Here is a 27,231-nt window from a genome sequence, read left to right as displayed (position 1 = left end):
TCCTTGTACGTAGGAGCGTTTGACAGGGGTGCATGCTAGTGCCTCCCTTATTTTCTCGTCATTTACGGGGCTGTTGACCATCTTAACACCTGGAAAATTGACAGCCCGACGTTGAGCGGACTCAAGATCTCTGCGCTCCTCTTCCCAGATGATACTGTTCTCCTTTCTAGGACCACGTCCAGCTTACAAAATCTCCTATCTAAATTTGAGGATTTCTACCTATCTGGGGGGCTTGAAATTAACTTGCAAAAGACTAAATTAATAGTTTTCAGATCCCATAAGAATCTCAAGTATAAATTCGCTTTAGGCACTACTGCACTACAGACGGTACAAACGTTCATCTATCTTGGGGTTGGAATCACTAACTTCCTCTTGTGGTCCCCCCAGATCCTCAAAGTAGTTTGATCATCCCTCATACTTCTGCTGGCATCTTGAAAATGCATATATCCTCCAAATTTCAGACACTTTCTCCTGCCTTGAAAGTTTATAGGACCAAAGCTCAATCAGCAGCTCTCTGTGGAGCTGAATTATGGGGACCTACCAACCTTAACTCGTTAAAGGTCAAGGAGATGAAGTTAAATTACTGCTCAAACTACCCAGTCTGCACCGTCCATACGCATAATTATTGATACTCTCCATAAAAGTATTGAACATCCTGCATACTACCCATAAAAGTACTGAACATCTTGCATACTACCCATAAAAGTATTGAACATCTTGCTGCCTTTAAACTGCTTCTACACTGGGTCAGGCTCTGGTCCCATTGCAAATTGAATGTATATAGAAGGGATCTTCTAGAAGTCCTGAATCTCGAAACAGGGAATAAGATGAAGGGGTTCTTGCACCTTAATGAATAGTTTGTGGAGATTGGTCCCATTCAATTTACACCTCCCATGAGTCTATTAATTCAAATTCAAACGTATTTTTAGTTAAAACTGGCTGGGATTTTACAATGGCCCAGTGGCACTACTCTACTAATCTGGGATCTATTTCTTCCCAATTCCCATAAACCATTTCCAAAATTTGAGGCTTTCCTTGACGAGATTGACTTTCCCCTTGCTAAAATTCTTTATATTAAATTACATTTGGGCATCCTACCTCTAAAAGCCTTTCCCAATAAATGGCCTCTAGGCTGTCCTTCCTTGGCTGAGTGCAACCTGTGCGAGTAGAAATCTGAGGACATTGACCATTTCCTCTTTTTCTGTCCTTGCTATGCCGGCCCTAGACACAAATGGATTCATCCTTTGTGTCTCAGTCTGGGCCTAGACAGATTCCGGACTGCCAAGAGGATCATCACCTCTGATTCCTCTGGGATTCTGGTGTTTATTATTAGTAGATACTTGCTTGCGTCTTGATGTATATGCTCTAGACTTTCTTCAACTCGGATCTAGAACCCCTTTTGGGAATCTTGATGCAGCACGATCACATTTTAAAATGCACTTAATTAAATTGTTAATTGTTGTACTCATTTAATCCACTTTCTATGTACATTTTAAGTGTATTTTGGTTGATTTAGTTAGGATAGTTTTTATTTTTTTTCTGTCACTTATTATAGGAGCCGGAGGTGCGGTGTGATGTGCGTTCATTATAGAAGTCTAATTCGAGCAATTGATTCCCTTTGAAATTTCCCTGCATTATCACTATGCACCTTGACTGTTTCCTGCTTCTGCCTATTCATTGCACTTTGTATGCTCAACCTTCTCATATTTTATTGCTGCTTTATTTTGTGACTTTTATGCTGTGCATTTGTATCTGCTGTGAAGTGTATGTGTTATGTCCTGTATTTGTCCTTTTATGGCCTTTTAATTTTCTACTATATACATTTTTTGTTTGTGGCTTGGTGTTCCATTCTTCATTTTATAATAAAATACTCCCTACTCACTACCTCTTTTTTAATTTTATTATTTCTTTATATTTTTACTGGCTCAATGCATAAATTCTGTCCTACCCTTACCCTCTGAGCAGATGGGAATTTCATAGCATCTCTATTGGTCTGTTTCGAAGGTTTAAAAATATGAAAGCTCAGCAAACTGATGGTGATACCTTAACGGAGAAGAAAGAGGACTCTGGCGAGGAGGAGGAAGAGGAGGAGGCAGAGGAAGAGGAGGAGGAAGAGGAGGAGGAGGAGGAGGAAGAGGAAGAGCAGGAGGAGGAGGAAGAGGTGGACCTACAGATGAAGATAATTGAATCATTGGGTGAGAAACCACAAACTTGTCATTAGTGTGAACTATAAAAATGTCCAGTAAACTTTGAATGTCTCTATTTGTCACCTCGCCCATATATTTGGTTGGCAAATGTGTTGTTAGATGGGGGTATATGTATCAAAGAATGGTTTTGCGATTCTCAAATAGCGATTTTTAGAGAATCGCTATTTGAGAATCGCAAATTGAGTTGTAAATAAAAATTTGCAAATATTTTGCGATTCCTTCGCATTCCTTAATTGCGACTCGCAAATTGTGAGTCGCAATTGGGGAATGGCTTACCATTCATTGCTATGGGCCAAGAGGCCCAAATGAAAGAATGGGAATTGCATTCCAAAAGGACACCCTGTTGCACCCCGGAAATGTGCATGTGTGCACCTACGGCGCACATACATGCCTTACGGGCATGTATGTGCGCCACATGGCAATTTGAAAAATTCAAAAAAGTGCATTTTTCAAAGAAATCGCAATTTACCACTAACTTAATTTCTTATGTCAAAATCTCACAACTTAGGTGCTTCCTATATTGCATTTAAGGAATCACAATTTGCGATTCCTTAAATGCATTAGCAAAATAGAGAATCTCTAATTTTGCGATTCCCTAGTTTGCGAGGGACTTTTGGGATGAAACATCCCAAAATGCTTTTTCCCGTTCGCAAACGGGCCGATTCTGAGAATCGGCCCGTTTGCGAATTGGAAAAGGGCTTGATACATATGCCCCATGGGCACTTAAATGCCAGCCTATGAAAGACCTTAAATGCTAATGATAAAATTAATGCAGTAATTAAAGATGACTTTATAAAACATGCAGGCATTTTTAAATATTTGTAAAATACCGGTTTATTCATCTATCCACTGGTCTGGACTTCGGAGAACCAGCATGGTAAGGAAAAGCGGCAGAGTGGGCGTGCTGTGATTTGACTTGTGGCCTTTTGAGCACAGATAGTTCAGTGACTGACTTAACTCTCTCTGCTGTCATCTTACGGCAAAACATAGTTGATTGACGGGAATCTATAATAAAAATTAATATTAGTCATACAAAGGATGCATAATTGACCCAATACCATAGTAGGGGTTTCTTCCTCACATAATTTGCAACCCCATTATCGGTGTTTAGGTTTTGTGTGAGTTATATTGTATTTAATATATCTTAAAAGGGGCTTCTCTTATCAGTTGCCAAGGCCAAAGTACTCATCCAAATCTGCTTTAGTGTATGAAACATATTTTTCTTACATTAAGGCTGCACAGCACGTACTATTTACAGATACTTATCTTCTCCTGGCTGCACTCATTTATTATACTTACCTTCTACTATAGCTATTCACACGGTTTAAGCCTCATCCACTGTCCAGACTTCAGGGACTGTTAAAACCATAGGATAAGATCTCTTCCAAGGAAAAGGCAGACAGCTTGTAACAGTATGCGGGAATGCTTGCTTTTTTATTAAGTTTTGAACATTTGTGGCATTTCCTATTCATGCATCAGTACCTTTCTTTGCACTTAGTAGGCATTATCGGATTGATTTTACTACTATACAGGCAGTCACAATTGCAGTTAAAAGGGTCTTGTTCTGAATGGTGGACCAGGTGCAGTGACACCGGAGCCAAAAGTTGTCATAACACCACTAAACACCAAATATTGCTAATTTTTACTTCTAAACAAGCAATCACAAGTGCAGTTATACAGCAGGCACTAGGGCCATGATTTCAATAGTGCAGCAAGTGCAGTGGCACTTGGATCAGAAGCTCTAGGCACCCCACTAAACACTGATTATGGTTATATTTTAATACTAAACAGGCAGTCACAAGTGCAGATATCTTGCAGGCGACAAGGTCATTATTTGAATGGTGCAGCAGGTGCAGGGCCACGGGGCCCAAAAATTGTCAGAACTCATCTAAACACCTAATATTGCTCTATATCCCACCTAAAGAGGCAGTTATCTAGCAAGCACTAGGTTCATGATTTCAATTGTGTAGCACGTGTAGAGTCACCGGGACCAAAAACTCCACGCAGGCCACTAAACACAGATTATTACTATATTTTAGCACTAAACAGGCAGTCACAAATGCAGTTATCTTGCAGAAGACAAGGTCATTATTTGAATAGTGCAGCAGCTTCAGTGGCACCAGGTCCAAAGGTTGTCAGAACACCTAATATTGCCATATTTTGCTACATACAGGCAGTCACAATTGCAGATTCCTTGCAGTTAAAAGGACCTTGATTTGGATGGTGCAGCAGGTGCAGTGGCACTGGGGCCAAAAGTTCTAAGGACCCGACTAAGCACTAAGCACTACTGCACTAAGCAGTTACAAGTGCAGTTATCTTGCAGGCTCTAGGGCCATAATTTCAATGGTGCTGCAGGTGCAGTGACGCCGGGGCCCAAAGTCTCTAGGAACCCCTCAAAACACCAAATATTACAATAATTAAATGCTAAATAGGCAGTCACAAGTGCAGTTACCTTACAGGCAGTAGAATCAAGATTTGAATGCTTCAGCAGGTGCCAAAGGTTGTCATAACTCCTCTAAACACCCAATATTGCTATATTTTACTACTAAACAGGCAGTCACAAATGCAGACTTGAAGGCACTAGGACTATGAGTTGAAGGTGCAGCAGGTGCAGTGGCACAGAGCCCAAATGTTATCAGAACTACTCTAAACATATAATACTGCTATTTCATCAATTAAGTCTATTATTTCCCTCTTTCATTTAATGTTTCTTAATATCGCTATTACTTACCCGCACTATACCTCTAGTACCAGTCCAATATATTGCCTTTTGTACATAAAGAAGTCATAACACTTTAACAGACTTTTTGTAACTTATATTGTACAACTACTCAGCAAGCTAAAACGTACGACAGAAAACAGCTTATTATTAATCATATAGGCAAAATCTAATGCATTTACCAATGCTTGTTTTGTGTATGTGACTCTGACAGTCAGCATATGAAATGTAATGATGAATGCCTTTCTGCCTGAGCCTCGGTGGTAGTATAGGTTGAGCAGCCAGGCACCCTCTTGAGGTACAGGAGTGATGCAATGACGTTGGGCTTATATTGGGCAGCCCTTCACATCAGTGGGTGGTGCAGGGGAGCAAGCAGTAATGCAGCACCTAGATGTATCCTCGGGCGTTGCAGAGAGAAGCCCTGCGTGTGGCTTTATGTCACTCCGCTCAGATTGGACTTATATTGCGCAGCCCTTCACATCAGTGGGTGGTGCAAGGGAGGAAGCAGCAATGCAGCACCTAGATGTATCCTCAGGCGTTGCAGAGGGAAGCCCTGCGTATGGCTTTGTCACTCTGCTCAGATTGGGCTTATATTATGCAGCCCTTCACATCAGTGGGTGGTGCAGGGAAGGAAGCAGCAATGCAGCACCTAGATGTATCCTCGGGCGTTTCAGAGAGAAGCGCTTCGTGTGGCTTTGTCACTCAGCTCAGATTGGGCTTCTATTATGCAGCCATTCACATCAGTGGGTGGTGCAGGGAGGAAGCAGCAATGCAGCACCTAGATGTATCCTCGGGCATTGCAGAGAGAAGCCCTGCTTGTGGCTATGTCACTCAGCTCAGATTGGGCTTATATTGGGCAGCCCTTCACATCAGTGGGTGGTGCAGGGGAGGAAGCAGCTATGCAGCACCTAGATGTATCCTCAGGCGTTGCAGAGAGAAGCCCTGCGTGTGGCTTTATGTCACTCAGCTCAGATTGGGCTTATATTATGCAGCCCTTCACATCAGTGGGTGGTGCAGGGGAGCAAGCAGCAATGCAGCACCTAGATGTATCCTCGGGCGTTACAGAGAGAAGCCCTGCGTGTGGCTTTGTCACTCAGCTCAGACTCTAATAACGTTTCCATCTCAGCACAAAGTGGGATGAATCCGAAGCCTCACTGACCCCACCGCACACTGTGATGATATGGGGATGAATCCGAAGCCTCACTGACCCCACCGCACACTGTGATGATATGGGGATGAATCCGAAGCCTCACTGACCCCAACGCACACTGTGATGATATGGGGATGAATCCGAAGCCTCACTGACCCCAACGCACACTGTGATGATATGGGGATGAATCCGAAGCCTCACTCACCCCGCCGCACACTGTGATGATATGGGGATGAATTCGAAGCCTCACTGACCCCAACGCCCACTGTGATGATATCGGGATGAATCCGAAGCCTCACTGAGCCCACCGCACACTGTGATGATATGGGGATGAATCCGAAGCCTCACTGACCCCACCGCACACTGTGATGATATGGGGATGAATCTGAAGCCTCACTGACCCCACCGCACACTGTGATGATATGGCGATGATTCCGAAGCCTCACTGACCCCACCGCACACTGTGATGATATGGGGATGAATCCGAAGCCTCACTGACCCCACCCCGCACACTGTGATGATATGGAGATAAATCCGAAGCCTCACTGACCCCACCGCACACTGTGATGATATGGGGATGAATTTGAAGCCTCACTGACCCCAACGCACACTGTGATGATATGGGGATGAATCCGAAGCCTCACTGACCCCACCGCACACTGTGATGATATGGGGATAAATTCGAAGCCTCACTGACCCCAACGCACACTGTGATGATATGGGGATAAATCCGAAGCCTCACTGACCCCACCGCACACGGTGATGATATGGGGATGAATCCGAAGCCTCACTGACCCCGCCGCACACTGTGATGATATGGAGATAAATACGAAGCCTCACTGACCCCACCGCACACTGTGATGATATGGGGATGAATCCGAAGCCCCACTGACCCCAACGCACACTGTGATGATATGGGGATGAATCCGAAGCCTCACTGACCCCACCGCACACTGTGATGATATGGGGATGAATCCGAAGCCCCACTGACCCCAACGCCCACTGTGATGATATGGGGATGAATCCGAAACCTCACTCACCCCGCCGCACACTGTGATGATATGGGGATGAATTCGAAGCCTCACTGACCCCAACGCCCACTGTGATGATATCGGGATGAATCCGAAGCCTCACTGAGCCCACCGCACACTGTGATGATATGGGGATGAATCCGAAGCCTCACTGACCCCGCCGCACACTGTGATGATATGGGGATGAATTCGAAGCCTCACTGACCCCAACGCACACTGTGATGATATGGGTATGAATTCGAAGCCTCACTGACCCCAACGCACACTGTGATGATATGGGGATGAATCCGAAGCCTCACTGACCCCACCGCACACTGTGATGATATGGGGATGAATTCGAAGCCTCACTGACCCCAACGCACACTGTGATGATATGGGGATGAATCCGAAGCCTCACTGACCCCACCGCACACTGTGATGATATGGGTATGAATCCGAAGCCTCACTGACCCCACCGCACACTGTGATGATATGGAGATAAATCCGAAGCCTCACTGACCCCACCGCACACTGTGATGATATGGGGATGAATCCGAAGCCCCACTGACCCCAACGCACACTGTGATGATATGGGGATGAATCCGAAGCCTCACTGACCCCACCGCACACTGTGATGATATGGGGATGAATCCGAAGCCCCACTGACCCCAACGCCCACTGTGATGATATGGGGATGAATCCGAAGCCTCACTGACCCCACCGCACACTGTGATGATATGGGGATGAATCCGAAGCCTCACTGACCCCACCGCACACTATGATGATATGGGGATGAATCCGAAGCCTCACTGACCCCACCGCACACTGTGATGATATGGGGATGAATCTGAAGCCTCACTGACCCCACCGCACACTGATGATATGGGGATGAATCCGAAGCCTCCCTGACCCCACCGCACACTGTGATGATATGGGGATGAATCCGAAGCCTCCCTGAGCCCACCGCACACTGTGATGATATGGGGATGAATCCGAAGCCTCACTGAGCCCACCGCAAACTGTGATGATATGGGGATGAATCCGAAGCCTCACTGACCCCACCGTACACTGTGATGATATGGGGATGACTCCGAAGCCTCACTGACCCCACCGCACACTGTGATGATATGGGGATGGCAGACTTCAGAAATGTCCATCACACTTGGTATTGCCAGGTCCGTCTTCTTGGGAGGAGAGGGATAGTAGTGTCATTGAAGTCGTAGAGGGTCGGCTGCGACCCCTGGTTTGCTCACTGTGTGGCTTTATAAATGTAGAGTAACACAGCGCAAATCACTGCGTAGTGTTACTCTGCCTAAGGGAGGCGTTCTATGGGTGGAGTGCCGGTGTTTCCACGCATCTACCTATATTTTGGCGCATTCCCAGATTTGTCATTACTGGTAGACCTGGTAATGTGCCTAATTTCTATGCCTCACCAGGTGAGGCGTAATGAGGCAAAATATCTTTATTTCTCCTCCTTACTTCCTCTGTGTGCTGCATTATGCCGCACACATAGAAAAAGGAAAATGCCTAGAGTCAATGTCCCTTCCTGCACAAAAACAATCCTGCTTGCCATACAGACACCCTTGCACCATGGTGCACTCGTGCACCTGCGTTGGCGCTAGGGAGCACATTGTGCACCAGTACAGGGAGAAGACGAGAATGCGCTGTATAATGTTAAATGCTGGGCATTCCTGCCCTTTCCCTGTCACGCAGCCCAGCAAGGTGACGTGCTGCGCTGCATGATTCTTTGTAATAAATATGCTCGTTATTTCAGCTGAGTGGTAAGTGATGGAGGACTGGGAAGAATGTACCTTATCCTTACGGGATGTAGGTGTTCTGCCTTCCAGACACTTGCATATGATGCACAGCATCTCGAATGGCATTCAATTGATGTTTGTGTTGTCCTCAAAACTTTACGTAAACTAGGACCAAGATAAGCCCATATGGTGCCGCAGAAATGCGCAAGGACAAAACGGGGAATTTAAGGGCTGCTCCATACGGCACGGCTGCCAGCCAGGGTGCCAAGGAGCAGAACTGAAGCAGCGTCACTGCCCAGGACACCGAAGAACCCTGCTAAAGTTAAACAAGTCTCTGGCTGATGGGGATCTTACTTTCAGACTTGTCAGAGATTTATTTACATGGAGCAAAAGCCTGACAGGAATAGAGTTAGACTAGTGTATGTTTATTGATTAGTTAGGATTGGGATTTGACCAAGGGATGGGGAGCAGTTGGAGTTTGGGATTGAAGCATTGGTAAGGGTAATTGCCTTTTTTAGTGAATTAGATTTCAGAACATTAACACATAAAATATATTTTTGTATAGTAAACCCTGTTTCTAGATCCAAATATGTGTATTTTCCATATGTGTTTATCACGGTTTTAATTTCCTGTGTTTGTCTTCTAGAGTGGAGATGGGCCCGCCGCTTTGCAGGTAACTACAGATTGTCCTTCTTTTGGTTTCCTCACTTCTTAATTCTCTTTCATTTGTCTGTGTTATGTGAGTGTTTTCAAGGAGTTGCATCTGAGAGTCTCTCTGTGCATTCATTTGATATCAATCAATTATTAACAATGTGCAGCATGTCGTAGGGTCTCTGCTGTTGGTTAGATGGACTCTTCTTTCGGTAATATTCATGCTTTGCCAGTAGAGCTCATCTGAGCACACCGCAGCTCTCTGGGAGAGAACAGACAATGAGCACTGCTGCAGGGGCCTGTAACTCTGCTGCAGGGGCCTGTAACTCTGCTGCAGGGGCCCGTAACTCTGCTGCAGGGGCCCGTAACTCTGCTGCAGGGGCCCGTAACTCTGCTGCAGGGGCCTGTAACTCTGCTGCAGGGGCCTGTAACTCTGCTGCAGGGGCCTGTAACTCTGCTGCAGGGGCCTGTAACTCTGCTGCAGGGGCCTGTAACTCTGCTGCAGGGACCCGTACCTCTGCTGCAGGGGCCCGTACCTCTGCTGCAGGGGCCCGTACCTCTGCTGCAGGGGCCCATACCTCTGCTGCAGGGCCCCGTACCTCTGCTGCAGGGGCCCGTACCTCTGCTGCAGGGGCCCGTAACTCTGCTGCAGGGGCCCGTAACTCTGCTGCAGGGGCCCGTAACTCTGCTGCAGGGGCCCGTAACTCTGCTGCAGGGGCCCGTAACTCTGCTGCAGGGGCCCGTAACTCTGCTGCAGGGGCCCGTAACTCTGCTGCAGGGGCCCGTAACTCTGCTGCAGGGGCCCGTAACTCCGCTGCAGGGGCCCGTAACTCTGCTGCAGGGGCCCGTAACTCTGCTGCACGGGCCTGTAACTCTGCTGTGGTCTGTGCCATTGCTGGGTTTTCATTGCTTCTAGGACCTGCACCTCTGCTTGGATTGCACCTCTGTTGCGTCTGTATTCTGCTGTGGTCTGTGCCACTCCTGGCGTCTGCACTGCTGCTGGAATCTGCACTGCTGGTGGGATCTACTCTGCTGCTGGGATCAGTAGTGCTGCTGTGGTCTGTGCACTGCTAGGACCTTCAGCGCTTCTGGGATCTGCAGCACGGCTGGTATTGGGATCTGTAGTGCTGCTTGGGTCTGTGCCGCTGTTGCAGCGTGGAATGCTAAATCCCTCTCTACATCCTAGACCATAGATTTTCACAAACACATTCATTCACTTCATTCAATGGTGGGGCCCATAACACCAACATTCATTCGCTATTAATCTATGTCTCTAAAGAGGTGATTCTATTTCATACGCTGTAATGAGAGGAAATACACGTAAATCCTAATGAGCAATAAATTCACTTCTCTTTCCCTACCTCACCAGGATCTAAACATCACTCTCAATCAATCAATCAATGTCATTTGTATAGCGCACTACTCACCCGTAGGGTCTCAAGGCGCTGGGGGAGGGGGGACGTTACTGCTCGAACAGCCAGGTCTTGAGTTGCTACCTGAAGGCGAGGTGGTCCTGGGTAGTCCGGAGGTGGATGGGGAGGGAGTTCCATGTCTTGGCTGCCAGGTGGGAGAAGGATCTTCCTCCGGCGGTGGCTCTGCGGATGCGTGGAACGGCGGCGAGAGCGAGTCTGGCGGAGCGGAGTTGGCGGGTGGGTGTGTGGAAGGTCAGGCGGGTGTTGAGGAGCTCGGGTCCCAGGTCGTGGAGGGCCTTGTGTGCGTGGGTGAGGAGTCTGAACGTGATCCTCTTGCTGACGGGGAGCCAGTGCAGGTCTCTCAGGTGTGGTTGTGGCGGGGGATGTCCAGGAAGAGTCGTGCTGAAGCGTTCTGGATTCGTTGGAGTTTCCTCTGGAGTTTGGCGGTGATACCGGCGTAGAGGGTGTTCCCGTAGTCCAGCCGGCTGGTGACGAGTGCCTGAGTGACCGTCTTCCTGGTCTCTGTGGGGATCCATCGAAAGATCTTTCGGAGCATGAAACATGAAGACGAGACGGCGTTGACTTGTCTGGTCATCGAGAGGCAGGAGTCCAGGATGAAGCCTAGGTTGCGTGTGTGGTCCGTTGGCTTGGGGGTGGTGCCCAGGGCAGGGGGCCACCAGGAGTCGTCCCAGGCGGAGGGTGATGATCCCAGGATGAGGACCTCCGTTTTGTCTGAGTTCAGTTTCAGGCGGCTGTTCTTCATCCATTCGGCGACGTCTTTCATCCCTTCGTGTAGGCTGGCTATGGTGGTGTCCGGGTCGTTGGTGAGGGAGAGGATCAGCTGGGTGTCGTCGGCGTATGTGATGATCTTGAGGTTGTGTTGGCGTGCGGTGGCTGCGAGGGGGCGCATGTAGACGTTGAAGAGGGTGGGGCTGAGCGATGATCCCTGTGGAACGCCGCAGATGACTTTGGTGGCCGCTGACCGGAACGGGGGGAGGCGGGCTCTTTGGGTTCTTCCGGCGAGAAACGAGATGATCCACTTCAGGGCCTTGTCCTGGATTCCGGTGCTGTCCAGGCGTTGCACTAGGGTGCGGTGGCAGACAGTGTCGAACGCTGCGGAGAGGTCCAGGAGGATGAGGGCCGCTGTTTCCCCGTTGTCCAGAAGGGATCTGATGTCGTCTGTGGCGGCGATGCGGGCCGTCTCCGTACTATGGTTGGCTCGTAAGCCGGACTGCGAGTGGTCGAGGGATCCGTTTGTCTCGAGGAAGTCGGCTAGCTGTTTGTTGACGGTCTTCTCGATGACTTTGGCAGGAAACGGGAGGAGCGAGATGGGGCGGAAGTTCTTGAGGTCGGTGGGGTCTGCTGTTGGTTTCTTCAGCAGGGCGCTGATCTCGGCGTGTTTCCAGCACTCCGGGAAGGTGGCGGTGTCGAAGGAGGCGTTGATGATGTCGCGGAGGTGGGGTGCGATGATGTAGTCGGCCTTGTTGAAAATGTGGTGTGGGCAGGGGTCGGTGGGGGATCCGGAGTGGATAGTGTTCATTGTGCGGGTGGTGTCTTCGGTGCTGACCGGGGTCCAGGTGCGGAGGGTGGTGGTGGGGGGCGTCGATTCGGTGGTGGGGTTTGTGGTTGGTGGGCCGAAGCTGCTGTGCATGTTGGCGATCTTGTCGTGGAAGAAGGCGGCGAGTGAGTCGCAGAGGTCTTGTGATGGAGTGATATCGTTGTTTCCGGCGTCGGGGTTGGAGAGCTCTTTGACGATGCTGAAGAGTTCCTTGCTGTTGTGGGTGTTGTTGTCCAGACGATCCTTGTAGGCTGTCTTCTTCGTGGCACGGATCAGTTGGTGGTGTTTGCGGGTAGCGTGCTTGAGGGCAGTCATGTTGTCTGTGGTCTGGTTGGTGCGCCAGGTAGCTTCCAGGGAGCGGCAGTTCTTCTTGGAGGTGTTGAGTTTGTCGGTAAACCAAGATGCTTTCTTGCTGCCGTGTCTGCTGGGAGGGTTCTTCAGTGGTGCGAGGGCGTCTGCGCAGTTGGTGATCCACTGTGTGAGGTTATTGGCGGCTATGTTGGGGTCCGTTGAACTGGCGGGGGCGTTCTGGCTGAGGGAGGCGGAGAGCTGGTCGTTGGTGGTCTTGTTCCAGCTTCTGCGAGGGGCCTGTTGTGGGCGGTATGCTATATGTTCCTCCCATGGATAGGCCATGGATCAGCTGAGTTGCTGTCACATACAATTTCTGCCCAAGATTCTCTCTTTCTACGTATTATGTGATTGCTTAAAGTATGTACACCATCTTCCTCTATCCATGTGAAAGATTTTTGGAAATACCAGACCTACATAACATGTGCCATACCAATGGTCTGGCAAACGATAATATGCCTTGTTCCCACAATTAAAATATAATCCAGGGAATACTGGATCTTTTCCACCTTTAAATCCCCATCCACCCATGATTCAGTATGTATCATGGCACTCACTATTACCTAGAAAATAATTGTCATATGCAGTCTGATTCCTTCTTATGCAAAATTTTCCTTTCTGAGGCCTATCTACAGCTATTGTCGGAGCTGACTCTCCCTTCATCAGATATTTTTCCATTTCTATATCCCAAGCTGTTTTCTCAACTCTTCCTTCAGAAGCCTTTCTATGCATTTTATGTCTTCTTTCTTCAACCATATCTAAAACTGTCTTCTCTACTTTCTGCAAACTACAGGTCAAATTATTTTTAAATACAGCTTCTAATGTTAGTTCACTAGTCTCTAAGAAAGATTCACCTAACACCTTGGCAGGTTTTACCTTATTCAACTTATTATTAGCAGGTACTAATGCAAAAATGTTATCTATATCTGAAAAATATTATTCTAATTTTCCTGTCTGATAAAACAAGCTAGCTATTACACTACATGTTATTCCATAAGTTGCCGGAAGGTGATGATAAGTCACTCCCTCTGCAACTGAAGCAGGTAACTGCATGCAGACGTAGCAGTCCCTTACATCCATTGTTTTTACATATTCATACAATAATTTTGAAAACACATTATTAGAAAAATTGTTAATAGACTTATCTTTATTCAAATGAATGTTTGTTTCTACAGTTGGTACTACCTTTAAAATTTTACCTATGTTAGTTTTGTTTTCACCATGTCCTCCTATTGCATCAGTTGTAACTTTAAATGAGATCACTAGCGCTAATATACTGCATAAAAGCATTAATAATCCTGTACAACAGCAACATATTTTACACCATCTTTTCTTGAAAGTGCATCTACCTTTACTACTTTCTATGTTAGCCATCTTTACTAAAATGGACCGTGTCTTTTGACTTAGCCTCTTCTACTTCACGACTAATTTTCTAACACAAGGCTCTAAGTCTCTATTCTATTTGATTTTCTTGTAGCTTTATTATATCTCCATCAACATCTTCTTTAAATTTTTCAGTTTGGCATCTCATCATCCTATGCTTCTCCTTCGTAATCCGGATACAGAATTTCCTGAACTTCCGTTTCTTCTTCTCCAATATCGGACAAGATAACTCTCAGGATTTCTGACTCTTCTTCTTCAACCACTTTCAGTATAGCCTCCTCTGGATTTCCTTGACTGTCTGCCTCTTGCTCTTCTTCAGGCAGGGCCACGTACGTCCATTCTGGTGACTTATATTTCTGGTTAGGTTTTCTTGTTCTTCCAGTCTCTTTAGTTACAGCTGTTTCTTCTTTTTTGGATTTTTCTTGACTCGTGACTTCGTTCACCTGCTCAGCTCTTGGTGATTTTACTCGAGTCAGCCGATATCTCAGTCTCTTTATCTTATTTGGCCAGACTTCGTCTTTAGCAGTTCTTTTTAGTTTGCTTCCTTTATCATTCTTTTCATTTCTCCAAGCTCTCTTTCTCAGAACTCGGCCTTCTGGTATCTCGTTCTCACTTTCTTCGGATTCTGCCTCAACCTGCTTTTTCTCTTCAACAGTCTCTTTTTCCACCACTTGTTTTGGTTTCCCTACTTCTGTCCCTCCTCGGGTCTCCAACACGCAATCCTCCTGCTGACTATTTGTCCCTTCACCTAGCTGGATGTTGCAGTTCCCTACACCTCCTTGGGGGTCTTCCGCAACCTGTCCCTCTCTCTCTGTACCTGTCCCTTGTTCACTTTGATCTATTACTTCAGGTGGAATTTCTCTCGATTTTTCATCTGAGACTTCTTGTTCTCGAATTTCTTTTACTGCTTCCTCAAGCTCCTTTTCTTTCCTTCCCCTGTTTTATTTCCTGGGACCTAGTTTTCCTTGTTCGTTTTCAGAATCCGAGCTATCATCCGAAATCTGCAATCTTCTTCTCAGAGAGATACTTCTGGGGACCAATATTTGTTATGGTTCCTTCTCCCCCTTACAGGATTTTCTTGTGTTCTTGGCTCTTCGTTGTCTGATTCAGTATTTGACTCTGATTCGTCATAATACTCTTTTTCCTTGCTGTCAACTGAATTTGGTATTCTCAAAGTATGGCTGGCATGGATCCAGTTTTTCAGTCCGGCACACTTCACAGCTGTTGTCGTGGTCAGAATGACTTGTCTTGGTTTTCCCCACCTGGGAACCAAACAGTTTCTTCTTCTGTGAACTTTAATCCTTACCCAATCTCCTGGGCTCAGATCATGGGCTGGCTTCCTTTCAAGGGTGGTGGCATCCGCTCCAACCTGATGAAACACAGAATGAATTGCGTCAGCCAGGCCTTTACAGTACTCCAACACCATGTCATCAGTTATAGTCATCAGCTTGTTGACTGGAATGAACACATGCCTCATTGCACGTCCCATGATTATTTCATGAGGACTTAACCCTGTAGTTCTATCTGGGGTTGCACATATGGTCATCAATACTAGAGGCAAGACATCAGGCCATTTCATTCCTGTGGCTAAACACATTTTCCCAATTCTGTTTTTGATTGTACCATTCATTTGTTCGACCACACCAGAAGCCTCTGGTCGGTAGGCACAATGCAGTTTCTGTTGTACATTCAATGCTTCACTAATCAATTTTACAATTTCATTATGGAAATGCCCCCCTCTGTCTGATTCAAGGGTCACTAGAAACCCGAACATGGGGATGAATTCTCTCAGAAGCAATTTTGCCACTGTCATTCCATCATTTCTCCTTCTTGGAAATGCTTTCACCCACCTGGAGAATAGACAGACTATGACCAACACATACCTCAATCTGTTACAAGGAGGCATCTCAATAAAATCCACCTGCATTCTCGTGAAAGGCCCTCCTTCTCGGCCTATTGTTCCTAGACTCACCACTGTCTTTCTCCCAGGATTGTATTGCTGACATATTAGGCATCTTTGACATAGACTTTCTGCTACAAGTCTAAATTTTGGGTTGTACCAGGTCTGTTTAAAAGACCTTATCATGGCGTCTCTCCCTAGATGTCCCTGGCCATGATACATCCGTGCCATGGTAGACATCATGCTATCTGGCATGACTGGTCTTCCATCTCGATAAACCCACACATGGTCCTTTTCTCTTGGTGCACATCCTGCTTTTACCCACTGCCTCATTTCCTCATCTGCTTCTTCTTGCAATTGCCTCACCTCTTCCCATGTTCCTACAACGTTAGTAAACATCAAGGAGCAAGAAAACAATTCTCTTTCCCTACCCCGATTGACAGAATTCTGATTACGCGCACAATACTACGCCATGTCGTTGGCATAGTGGTTTCCGGTAGTGATGTAATCATCACCCTGACTATGGGCAGCACATTTCATAACAGCCAATTATCTAGGCAGCTGTATCGCCTCAAGCAATTTCCCAACCACTTCAGAATTCTTAATAGGAGTTCCACTTGAGGTCAGGAAACCTCTTTGTAGCCATAGTTGGCCAAAATCATGGACAACTCCTAAGCCATACTGGCTGTCAGTTATCACAGTCACTCTTACACTTTTCCCAATCTTACATGCTCGAGTCAGGGCCACCAATTCTGCCACTTGAGCTGATCTGACACCTTTCAAGTATGATGCTTCCAGAACTGCTGCAACTGTACATACTGCATATGCTGCACTCAGTACTCCTTCTCCTGTTCTCAAACATGACCCATTGACGAACATCACAAAATCACTTTCTGGCAAAGGTACATCTTTTATGTCTGGTCGCGGCTTTGTGCAGAAATCAAGTACATCCAAACAATCATGATCTACTTCATCTCTGACTTCCACATTTTCAGCATCAGGTAATAATGTTGCAGGATTTACATTCACATATCTTGCAAGACTCACATTAGTTGCACCTAATATGACCTTTTCATACTTAGTCAGCCGACTATTTGTCATATACTGTGTACGACTTCTTGTCAAGAGTATCGCCACATCATGAGGTACAAACACTTTCAAAGGATATCCCATCACAATTCCTTCACTCTGCTCCAAACTTCGACATGTTGCAGCCACTGCTTTCAGACACCCAGGTAAAGCTACAGCCACTGGGTCAAGCATTGATGAAAAGTATGCAATTGGTCTTCTCAATTTTCCATGTTTCTGTGTTAACACTGAGAGAGCACATCCATTCCTCTCACTACGGTACAATTCAAATTCTTTTTCATAGTCTGGCATACCTAAGGCAGGTGCTTCACATAGGCCATCGCTCAGTTGTTTAAATGCTGCCAATTCTTCCTTGTTTAATTCAAGGGGATCTTTTACATCACTTCGGGTCAGTCGTACCAAGGGTTTTGCAATCAGGGAAAAATTACTGATCCACTGACGGCAGTACCCTACCATTCCCAGAAACATTCTCACCTCTCTCTGGGTCATGGGGGCTCTCATTCCTTTTATTATTCTGATTCTGTCTATTGTTATTCTCCTTAGTCCTTTCTCAATGTTGTGTACCAAATACTGCACTTCTTTCTTGCAAAACTGCAGTTTGGCTGGGGATACCTTCAATCCTCCATCTGCCAAATGATTCAGTAAGACTATAGTGTCTACCTCACAAGCTTCACGTGTTTTCGATGCCACAAGGAGGTCATCGATGTACTGGACTAACACTGAGTTCTCGGGCATCTCTACACTTTCCAGTGATTTCTTCAATAACTGATTGAATATTGAGGGGCTTTCTGTGTACCCTTGTGGAATTCGGCACCATGCCAAGATATGGTCTCCAAAACGAAATGCAAACATTTGCTGACTGTCATGATGCAAGGGAATAGAAAAGAATGCATGGCATAGATCAATCACTGTATACCATTCCGCATCGTGGGGAATCTGATACAAAATCACTGCATTCCACAGACTCCACCCTCTTTTGCCAATAGTATATATAGGGCAAGTCGATTTTGCATCACCATAGCACGCATGGCAACCATTTCAGTATTAACCAATAAAAATCCTCCAGCGGTGCTTGTTGACAAGCGATCCACTACTGTAGACAATTTTCAAATTTTATTTGCATTCAGAGATATTCTCACTGCTGGTATCAATGCTCCAAAAATGTCACCTACAATTTCCGTCCCAGATTCTCTTTTTCTATGTACACCATCTTCTCCTCTGTCCATGTGAAAGATTTTTGGAAATTTGGAAATACCAAGCCAACATAACATGTGCCATACCAATGGTCTGGCAAACGATAATATGCCTTGTTCCCACAGATAAAATATAGTCCAGGGAAAACTGGATCTCTTCCACCTTTGAATCCCCATCCACCCATGATTTGGTATGTATCATGGCACTCACTATTACCTAAGAAATAATTATCATATACAGTTTGATTCCTTCTTATACAAAATTTTCCTTTCTGGGGCCTATCCAAAGCTATAGTTGGAGTAGACTCTCCTTTCATCAGATGTTTTTCCATTTCCATATCCCAAGCTGTTTTCTCAACCCTTCCTTCCGATGCCTTTCTATGCATTTTATGTCTTCTTTCTTCAACCATATCTAGAAATGTCTTCTCTTCTTTCGGCAAACTGCAAGTCAAATTATTTTTAAATACTTCTTCTAATGTTAGTTCACTAGTCTCTAAGAAAAATTCACCTAATACTTTAGCAGGTTTCACCTTGTTTAATTTACTATTAGCAGGTACTAGCGCAAAAATGTTATCTACATCTGAAAAATAATATTCTAATTTCCCTGTTTGATAGAACAAACTAGCTATTACACTACATGTTATTTCGTAAGTTGCCGGTAGGTGATGATAAGTCACTCCCTCTGCAACCGAGGCAGGTAACTGCATGCAGACGTAGCAGTCCCTTACATCCATTGTTTTTACATATTCATACAATAATTTTGAAAACACATTATTAGCGAAATCATTTATGGACCTATCTTTATGTAAATGAACGTTAGCTTCTACAGTTGGTACTACCTTTGCAATTTTACCTATGTTAGTTTTATTTTCACCATGTCCTTCTAATGTATCTATAGTAACTTTAAATGAGATCACAAGAGCAAGTATGCTCCACAGAAGCATTAGTAATCCTGTACAACAGCAACATGTTTTACACCACTTTTCATGAAAGTACATCTACCTTTACTACTTTCTATGTTAGCCATCTTTACTAAAATGGACCGTGTCTTTTGACTTAGCCTCTTCTACTTCACGACTAATTTTCTAGTTCAAGGCTCTGAGCCTCTATTCTATACTACTTGATTTCTTGTAACTTAATTATATCTTCATCAACAGCTTCCTGGATTTATTCAGTTTGGCATTTCATCATCCTTTGCTTCCCCTTCGTAATCTGGATACAGAATTTCCTGAATTTCCGCTTCTTCTTCTCCAATATCGGACAAGAGAACTCTCAGGATTTCTGACTCTTCTTCTTCAACCACTTTCAGTATAGCCTCCTCTGGATTTCCTTGACTATCTGCCTCTTTTTTTTCTTCAGGCAGGGTCACGTACGTCCATTCCGGTGACTTGTACTTCTGGTTAGGTTTTCTTGTTCTTCCAGTCTCTTTAATTATGACTGTTTCTTTTCCTTTGGATTTCTCTTGACTCGTGACTTCATTCACCTGTTCAGCTCTTGGTGACTTTACTCGAGTCAGCCGATATCTAAGTCTCTTTATTTTATTTGGCCAGACTTCGTCTTTAGCAGTTCTTTTTAGTTTACTTCCTTTGTCATTCTTTTCATTCTTTTCATTTCTCCAAGCTCTCTTTCTCAGAACTCGACCTTCAGGTATCTCGTTCTCGCTTTCTTCAGACTGTCTCAACTTGCTTTTTCTTTTCAACAGTCTCTTTTTCCACCACTTGTTTTGTTTTCCCTACTTCTGTCCCTCCTCGGGTCTCCGACACACAATCTTCCTGCTGACTACTTGTCCCTTCACCTAGCTGGATGTTGCAGTTCCCTACACCTCCTCGGGGGTCTTCCACAATCTGTCCCTCTCTCTCTGTACCTGTCCCTTCTTCGTCTAGATCTTTTGTTTCAGGTGGAATTTCTATCAGTCTTTCATCTGGAACTTCCTTTTCTCGAATCTCTTTTACTTCTTCCTCTTTATCCTTTCCTTTCTTCTTTTTATGCTCCTTTCTAGGGATTCTTGTCCCTTCTTCGTTTTCAGATTCTGAACTGGTTTCAGAAATTTGCAACCTTCTTCTCAGAGGGCTACTTCTGGGGACCAAAGTTTGACTTGGCTCTGTTTCCCCCCTTTCAGAGTTTTCTTGTGTTTTCAGTTCTTCGTTATCTGATTCAGTACTTGACTCTGATTCATCATAGTATTCTTTTTCAGTGCTGTCTACTGGATTAGGAATCCTCAGAGTATGACTGGCATGGATCCAATTTTTCAGTCCAGCGCACTTTACAGCTGTTGTCGTGGTCAGAATTACTTGTCTTGGTTTTCCCCAGCTTGGAACCAAACAGTTTCTTCTTCTGTGAACCTTTATCCGTACCCAGTCCTCTGGGCTCAGATCATGGGCTGGCTTCCTTTCAAGAGTGGTGGCATCCGCTCCAACCTGATGAAACACAGAATGAACTGCGTCAGCCAGGCCTTTACTGTATTCCAACACCATGTCATCAGTAATTGTCATCAGGTTGTTGACTGGGATAAACACATGCCGCATTGCACGCCCCATGATTATTTCATGAGGACTCAACCCTGTAGTTCTGTCTGGTGTCGCTCGGATGGTCATTAATACTAGAGGCAAGACATCAGGCCATTTCATTCCTGTGGCTAAACACATTTTCCCAATTCTGTTTTTGATCGTACCATTCATCTGTTCAACCACACCAGAAGTCTCTGGTCGATAGGCACAATGTAGTTTCTGTTGTACATTTAATGCTTCACTAATCAATTTTACGATCTCATTATGGAAATGTCCTCCTCTATCTGATTCAAGGGTTACTGGAAACCTGAACCTGAGAATGAACTCTCTCAAAAGAAGCTTTGCCACTGTCATCCCATCATTTCTTCTTGTTGGGTATGCTTCCACCCACCTGGAGAATAGGCAGACTATGACCATAACATACCTCAATCTGTTACAAGGAGGCATCTCCATGAAATCAACCTGCATACTGGTAAAAGGCCCTCCTTCTCGGCCTATGGTCCCTAGACTCACCACTGTCTTTCTTCCAGGATTGTATTGCTGACATATTAGACATCTCTGACATAGACTTTCTGCTATAAGTCTAAATTTTGGATTGTACCAGGTCTGTTTAAACGACCTGATCATGGCATCTCTCCCAATATGTCCCTGGCCATGATACATCCGTGCCATGGTAGACATCATGCTATCTGGCATGACTGGTCTTCCATCTCGACAGACCCACACATGGTCTTTTTCTCTTGGTGCACATCCTGCTTTTACCTACTGCCTCGTTTCCTCATCTCCTGCTTCTTCCTGCAATTGCCTCACCTCTTCCCATGTTCTTACAGCGTTAGTAAACATTAAGGAACAAGTAGTCATTTCCCTTTCCTTTGCCCGATTGACCGAATTCTGATTGCGTGCACAATACTGTGCCATGTCATTTGCAAAATTATTTCCAGTTGTAACATAATCACCACCTTGACCATGGGCCGCACATTTCACCACAGCCAATTGCCTAGGCAGCTGTATCGCCTCAAGTAACTTTCCAACCACTTCAGCATTCTTTATAGGAGTTCCACTTGAGGTCAGGAAACCTCTTTGTAGCCACAGTTGGCAAAAATCATGGACCACTCCGAAGCCATATTGGCTGTCTGTAATCACAGTCACTCTCACACCTTTCCCAATCTTACATGCTCGAGTCAGGGCCACTAATTCTGCTACTTGGGCAGATCTTACCCCTTTCAAGTAAGATGCTTCTAACACTTCTTCAACCGTGCATACTGCATATGCTGCACTTAGAACCCCTTCTTCTGTTCTCAAACAGGACCCATCAACAAACATCACAAAATCACTCTCTGGCAAAGGTACATCTTTTATGTCTGGTCGTGGTTTCGTGCTGTAGTCAAGTACATCCAAACAGTCATGATCCACTTCATCTCGAACTTCCACATGTTCTACATCAGGCAAAAGCGTTGCAGGATTTACATTCACACATCTTGCAAGGCTCACATTGGTTGCACTTAGAATAACCTTTTCATACTTAGTCAGCCGACTATGTGTCATATACTGAGTACGACTCCTTGTTAAAAGGATCGCCACATCATGAGGTACAAACACTTTCAAAGGACATCCCATCACAATTCGTTCACTCTGCTCCAAACTTCGACATGTTGCAGCCACTGCTTTCAGACAGCCAGGTAAAGCCTACAGCTGCTGGATCAAGCATTGATGAATAATATGCAATCGGTCTCCCCAATCTTCCATGTTTCTGAATCAACACAGAAAGTGCACATCCATTTCTTTCACTGCAATATAACTCAAACTCTTTTTCATAATCAGCCATACCCAATGCTGGGGCTTCACACAATCCATCTTTCAATCGTTTGAATGCTGCCAATTCTTCCTTGTTCAATTCAAGAGGATCTTTTACATCACTTCTTGTTAGCCTTACCAGAGGTTTTGCAATCAGCGAAAAGTTGCTGATCCACTGGCGGCAGTACCCTACCATTCCCAGAAACATTCTCACCTCTCTTTGGGTCATGGGGGCTCTCATTCCTTTTATGATTCTAATTCTGTCTATTGTGATTTCCCTTAATCCTTTCTCAATGTTGTGTCCCAAATACTGCACTTCTTTCTTACAAAACTGTAGTTTGGCTGGGGATACTTTCAATCCTCCATCTGCCAAATGATTCAGTAATGCTATGGTGTCTACCTCACAAGCTTCACGTGTTTTCGACGCCACAAGGAGGTCATAGATATACTGCACTAGTACTGAACTTTCGGGCATTTGCAAACTTTCCAATGACTTTTTCAACAATTGAGGGGCTTTCTGTATACCCCTGTGGGATTCGGCACCATGCCAAAATACGATCTCCCAACCGAAATGCAAAAATTTGCTGACTGTCATGATGTAAGGGTATAGAAAAGAATGCATGGCATAGATCAATCACTGTATACCATTCCGTATCATGGGGAATCTGATACAAAATCACTGATGGATTTGGCACAATGGGACAACACGGCACAACAATTTTGTTCACTTTTCTCAAATCCTGCACAATTCTGAATTTCTCAGTAGGCTTTTTCAGTCCCATTATAGGTGAATTACATGGGCTACTTATTATTTCTCTCAGAATTCCTTGCTTGATCATTTTCTCAATTATTGGAGTTACTCCTTCAATTATTTCAGGTGTCAATCTATACTGAGGAATATTTGGATAACTTACTCCTTCTTTTACAGTTATTTTTACAGGGTCTACATTTCTCATCAACCCTACATCTTCTCCAGTGAAATCCCAAACTTCGGCTTTTACTGACTGCTTTAATTCTTTAGGCAGTTCATCTGGATTGAATACTGCATATGTTCCACTAACCTCACATTCTCTGTTAGCTAGGGTCATTTTGTATAATACATCTTCATCTGGCGTTTCAAAGGCTATTCCATCGGGAGTACAAAATATAGTGCAGTTCATTTTGCACAACAAATCTCTTCCCAATAGATTTACTGGACTAGTGTCGCACACGACAAAGCGGTGCATTTCTGAAAATTTCCCTATACTAACCTTTACTAGTTCTGTAAGGTATGTTTTTATCTGCTGATTAGATACACCAACTACTTGGATTGTTTCATCCGAAAGAGGAAGATTCTTAACATCAACTGATCTAACAGTTGATCGAGTAGCACCAGTATCCACTAAGAAAGTAATATTCTCATCATTAACCTTCCCATCTACAAAAGGTCCTGTCTGGTCTACTTCTAGAGTTGCGCCAAGTACTCCCTTCGGCACCGTCAATATCCTGCTTCTGAATCACTCTCATCGTGCTGCAGCCAATACTGCGAAACAGCGCGAGCGCGTGATGGATAATTTACCTGTTCTTCATTGTAGAATCCCGATTCATTACTATACTTCTGTGTGTTTCTTTTCTGCGGAAAAGGTGGTTTTGGCACCTGATTCTGTGAGGTAACCACCTGCTGCTGTTGCTGCAGTTGACCACTCACCTCTTTCTGCACCTGTGGATTCAATGATTGATTTTCATTATTAATACTTGGAGGGTTTTTACACTCGGATTTCCAATGCCCTAACCTACCGCAATTATGGCATGGGAACTTCATATTAGCTTCTTCTATATTACCTTTCCCTTTTCCTGGACCAAATCTTGGTTTTGCTCCTGGATTGTTTGCTTGTTCTATCAACTGAGCTTCCTGTCGTTCAGCTACTTTTACCTGTGCCCACATAGCCTTTTCTTTCAGTTTTCGCTGGTTTGCCTCAATTTCATCACTGAAGTACTTAGCATGTCTCAATACTTCATCTATTTTCTTGTTTTGCCAATCAACCGTATGTTGCTTTATCATATCACCAATTTCTGGGCGTAAACTATATACAAATCGGTATACGAAATGACTCAAATCTTTATCACTCAGGTTCTCATCCTCACTAAACTGCTTAAAAGCCTGAATTAGCCTCTCATAGTATGCATGTACTAACTCCTTGCTTTCCTGATGGGTTCTGTCAATTTTTACCCTATCGGTCTCTTTAGGGGGTACCTTATTTTTCAGAAATGCCCTAACCTGTTCATATTTTTTCATTACTTCTGGATCGGGAGCTCCTGTCTTTGGGTCCCTAGGATATTCCTGAGTTGGCCAATTTATCATGAGTTTACACTCTGTCCATAAATCGGCTGGTACAATTATGTCAAATAGACTATTCAGATCTATCCATAATACCTTTGACAATTTTACAAATCTGTCTACCTGCCGGTACCACTCGACGGGCTTTTCGCGTAGTCGAGGGAAATCATTTGTGAAATACAAAATGTCCTGTCTTGTCCATGGAACATGTACATATCCTCCTCCTGGAATCTCCCTCATGGGGTATTCTGTCACTACCCTTCCTTTCTCCCTCACAGGAAATGCTGAAGCTGTCTTTTCTGAGGCATCATCACGTCTTTTATACCACTTACTTCTCCATTTATCCACATCTCCCCATTTTCTTAACAAACCGATTATATCCTTGATCTGACCTATCCGTCCTGTGGTATTCAGGTTTTCTATATCTTTCTCAGTGAAATCAACTCGATAAGGTTTTTGTAGGGCTTTTACCTTGTCCAAATCTATTCCCATTTCATTGGCAATTTCCCCTAGTTTTTCATGCAAGTTTTTGGCTCTCCATGTCGCACTTTTGCATAGAAATAATATTTCCTCATCCTGAGTTTTTCAATTTTTCAGTAGGGATAGTTCCGACTATCAATTCTTCTAATATCATTCGTAATTTGGCCACATCTATTGACTGGGATTCTTGATCTTTTTTCTGTAACCCTCTGAGCCATTCGCTTAATTCTTCTACAGAGGGTCCTACTGGGCTTTCTACATTATTTTGTTCTGGAGCCTTTTGTGGTTCTAACAAAGTTTCCATTGTCATTCTACTCTTTTCGGCATAAATTTGATTCACAAATGGATTATTTGTAACACTTGGTTCAAACATATTTATTGTCGGTCCCCGCGGATTCTCATTTTGAGTCCGTTCTGGGTTCCCGATCACATTATGGTTGCTGTACGGTACTGTCGAACAATGTTCGCTATCTTTTTGTTTCTCGAATATGGGCATTACCGGACCTATTGTTACTGGGACCGTTACTGCTTCTAGATTTTTGGTCAATTCTCTTATTTTCTCAGTTAATTCTAGTGTAGTTTTGGCCAATTCTGTTGAATTTTCACTATTTATTCTACTTTCTGTCTGTCTTTCTACCTCTCTTGCAGAGTTATTTTTCCCTAATTCTGGTGACATAGTTTCTGTTTTAATTGTTCTCAGTGTTTCTCTCATTGGGGCACTTGGTGTCAGTGCTTCTGGTTCTGGTCGGTACGGTGGTGGATTTTTATAGAACACATCATTTAGAACATCATCTTCCGATTCATTCGCCTCATACCCACTCTATTCCACATTATGCCTTTTCTCTGTACTTTTTCTTCCTTCATTCTCTCCTGCCATTCTTACAGGAAACACACCTTCTGTCTTGCTTGCATTTCGCCATCTTTTCATTCGATCATCATGCATCCCATGTCCGTATGGTCTACCGAATAGGTACCTATAACCCTTACCATTTCTCTGTCTCTCTCGTTCATGCATTTCGTCTTCCCATTCCGTCAATGCCTCAAACTGTGTCGGTCTCGGTCTTGGTTCAAAGTCCATCATTTTGTCACGGAGATTTCTTAAAACTGCCAAATTAAAGGAACCATGTTCTGGAAATGCCAAGACTCCATCGTCCTTGGTATATTTTACCCAATTATCTAACAAAATACAGGTATGATACCCATATTTCGCAATCATTAGAGATGCGGGGGTTTTCGGCGGTGGAAGTAACTGTCCTTCCCTAGTCTTAACTTGTTTATCTTTCTTGAACCACTTCTTAACTTTTCCAAACCACGTCTTTTTCTTTTCTGGTGGTTGGTAATACATTTTCTCGCTTTCCGTGTACCGTTTAGTCCTCTTACAATGGTACCGCTATCCTATCCACTCACAGTGCGTCACCACACTAACGCACCAATCGGGGGCATCTACGTCACTGTCACAATCCTTCAATCTCAGCGCGACTCACACTAACGCACCAATAGGAGCGTTTACGTCACCCTATATTTCTCCAATCCTAGCGCGGCTTTACACTAACGCACCAATAGGGAGTGTCTATGCCTCCGATCTACTGTCCAATCCCAGCGTGGTCGTTCTGACGTCCGCAGCCGCTGCGGCAGCTCTGCTCCTGTTCCTGCTGACCCCTCCTTTAGAAAATCCGCGCAGTAAGTTGTTGTATCAATTTTACAATTCTGTTAATAACAACACAAAAACATCTCCATTGTCCACTTCGCTAACCAA

At 44.7% G+C, this 27,231-nt stretch overlaps 1 protein-coding gene across 1 annotated transcript in view; it reads left to right on the top strand.

Moving 5' to 3' along the window:
- The window catches only part of LOC146771975 (E3 ubiquitin-protein ligase TRIM39-like), a 78,836-nt gene that overhangs the window by 39,238 nt on the left and 12,367 nt on the right, over window positions 1-27,231 (top strand). Inside the window, exons 5-6 of the mRNA XM_085640243.1 lie at window positions 2,005-2,195; window positions 9,490-9,516. Coding sequence (XP_085496369.1) covers window positions 2,005-2,195; window positions 9,490-9,516 — 218 coding nt within the window. The remainder of the gene's footprint in view (window positions 1-2,004; window positions 2,196-9,489; window positions 9,517-27,231) is intronic.

The sequence above is a fragment of the Triturus cristatus genome, unplaced genomic scaffold (genome assembly GCF_964204655.1).
Source record: "Triturus cristatus unplaced genomic scaffold, aTriCri1.1 SCAFFOLD_168, whole genome shotgun sequence".
NCBI lineage: Eukaryota > Metazoa > Chordata > Amphibia > Caudata > Salamandridae > Triturus > Triturus cristatus.
Note: the sequence above shows the minus strand (reverse complement) of the source record. Positions and strands in the feature narration are given on the sequence as shown.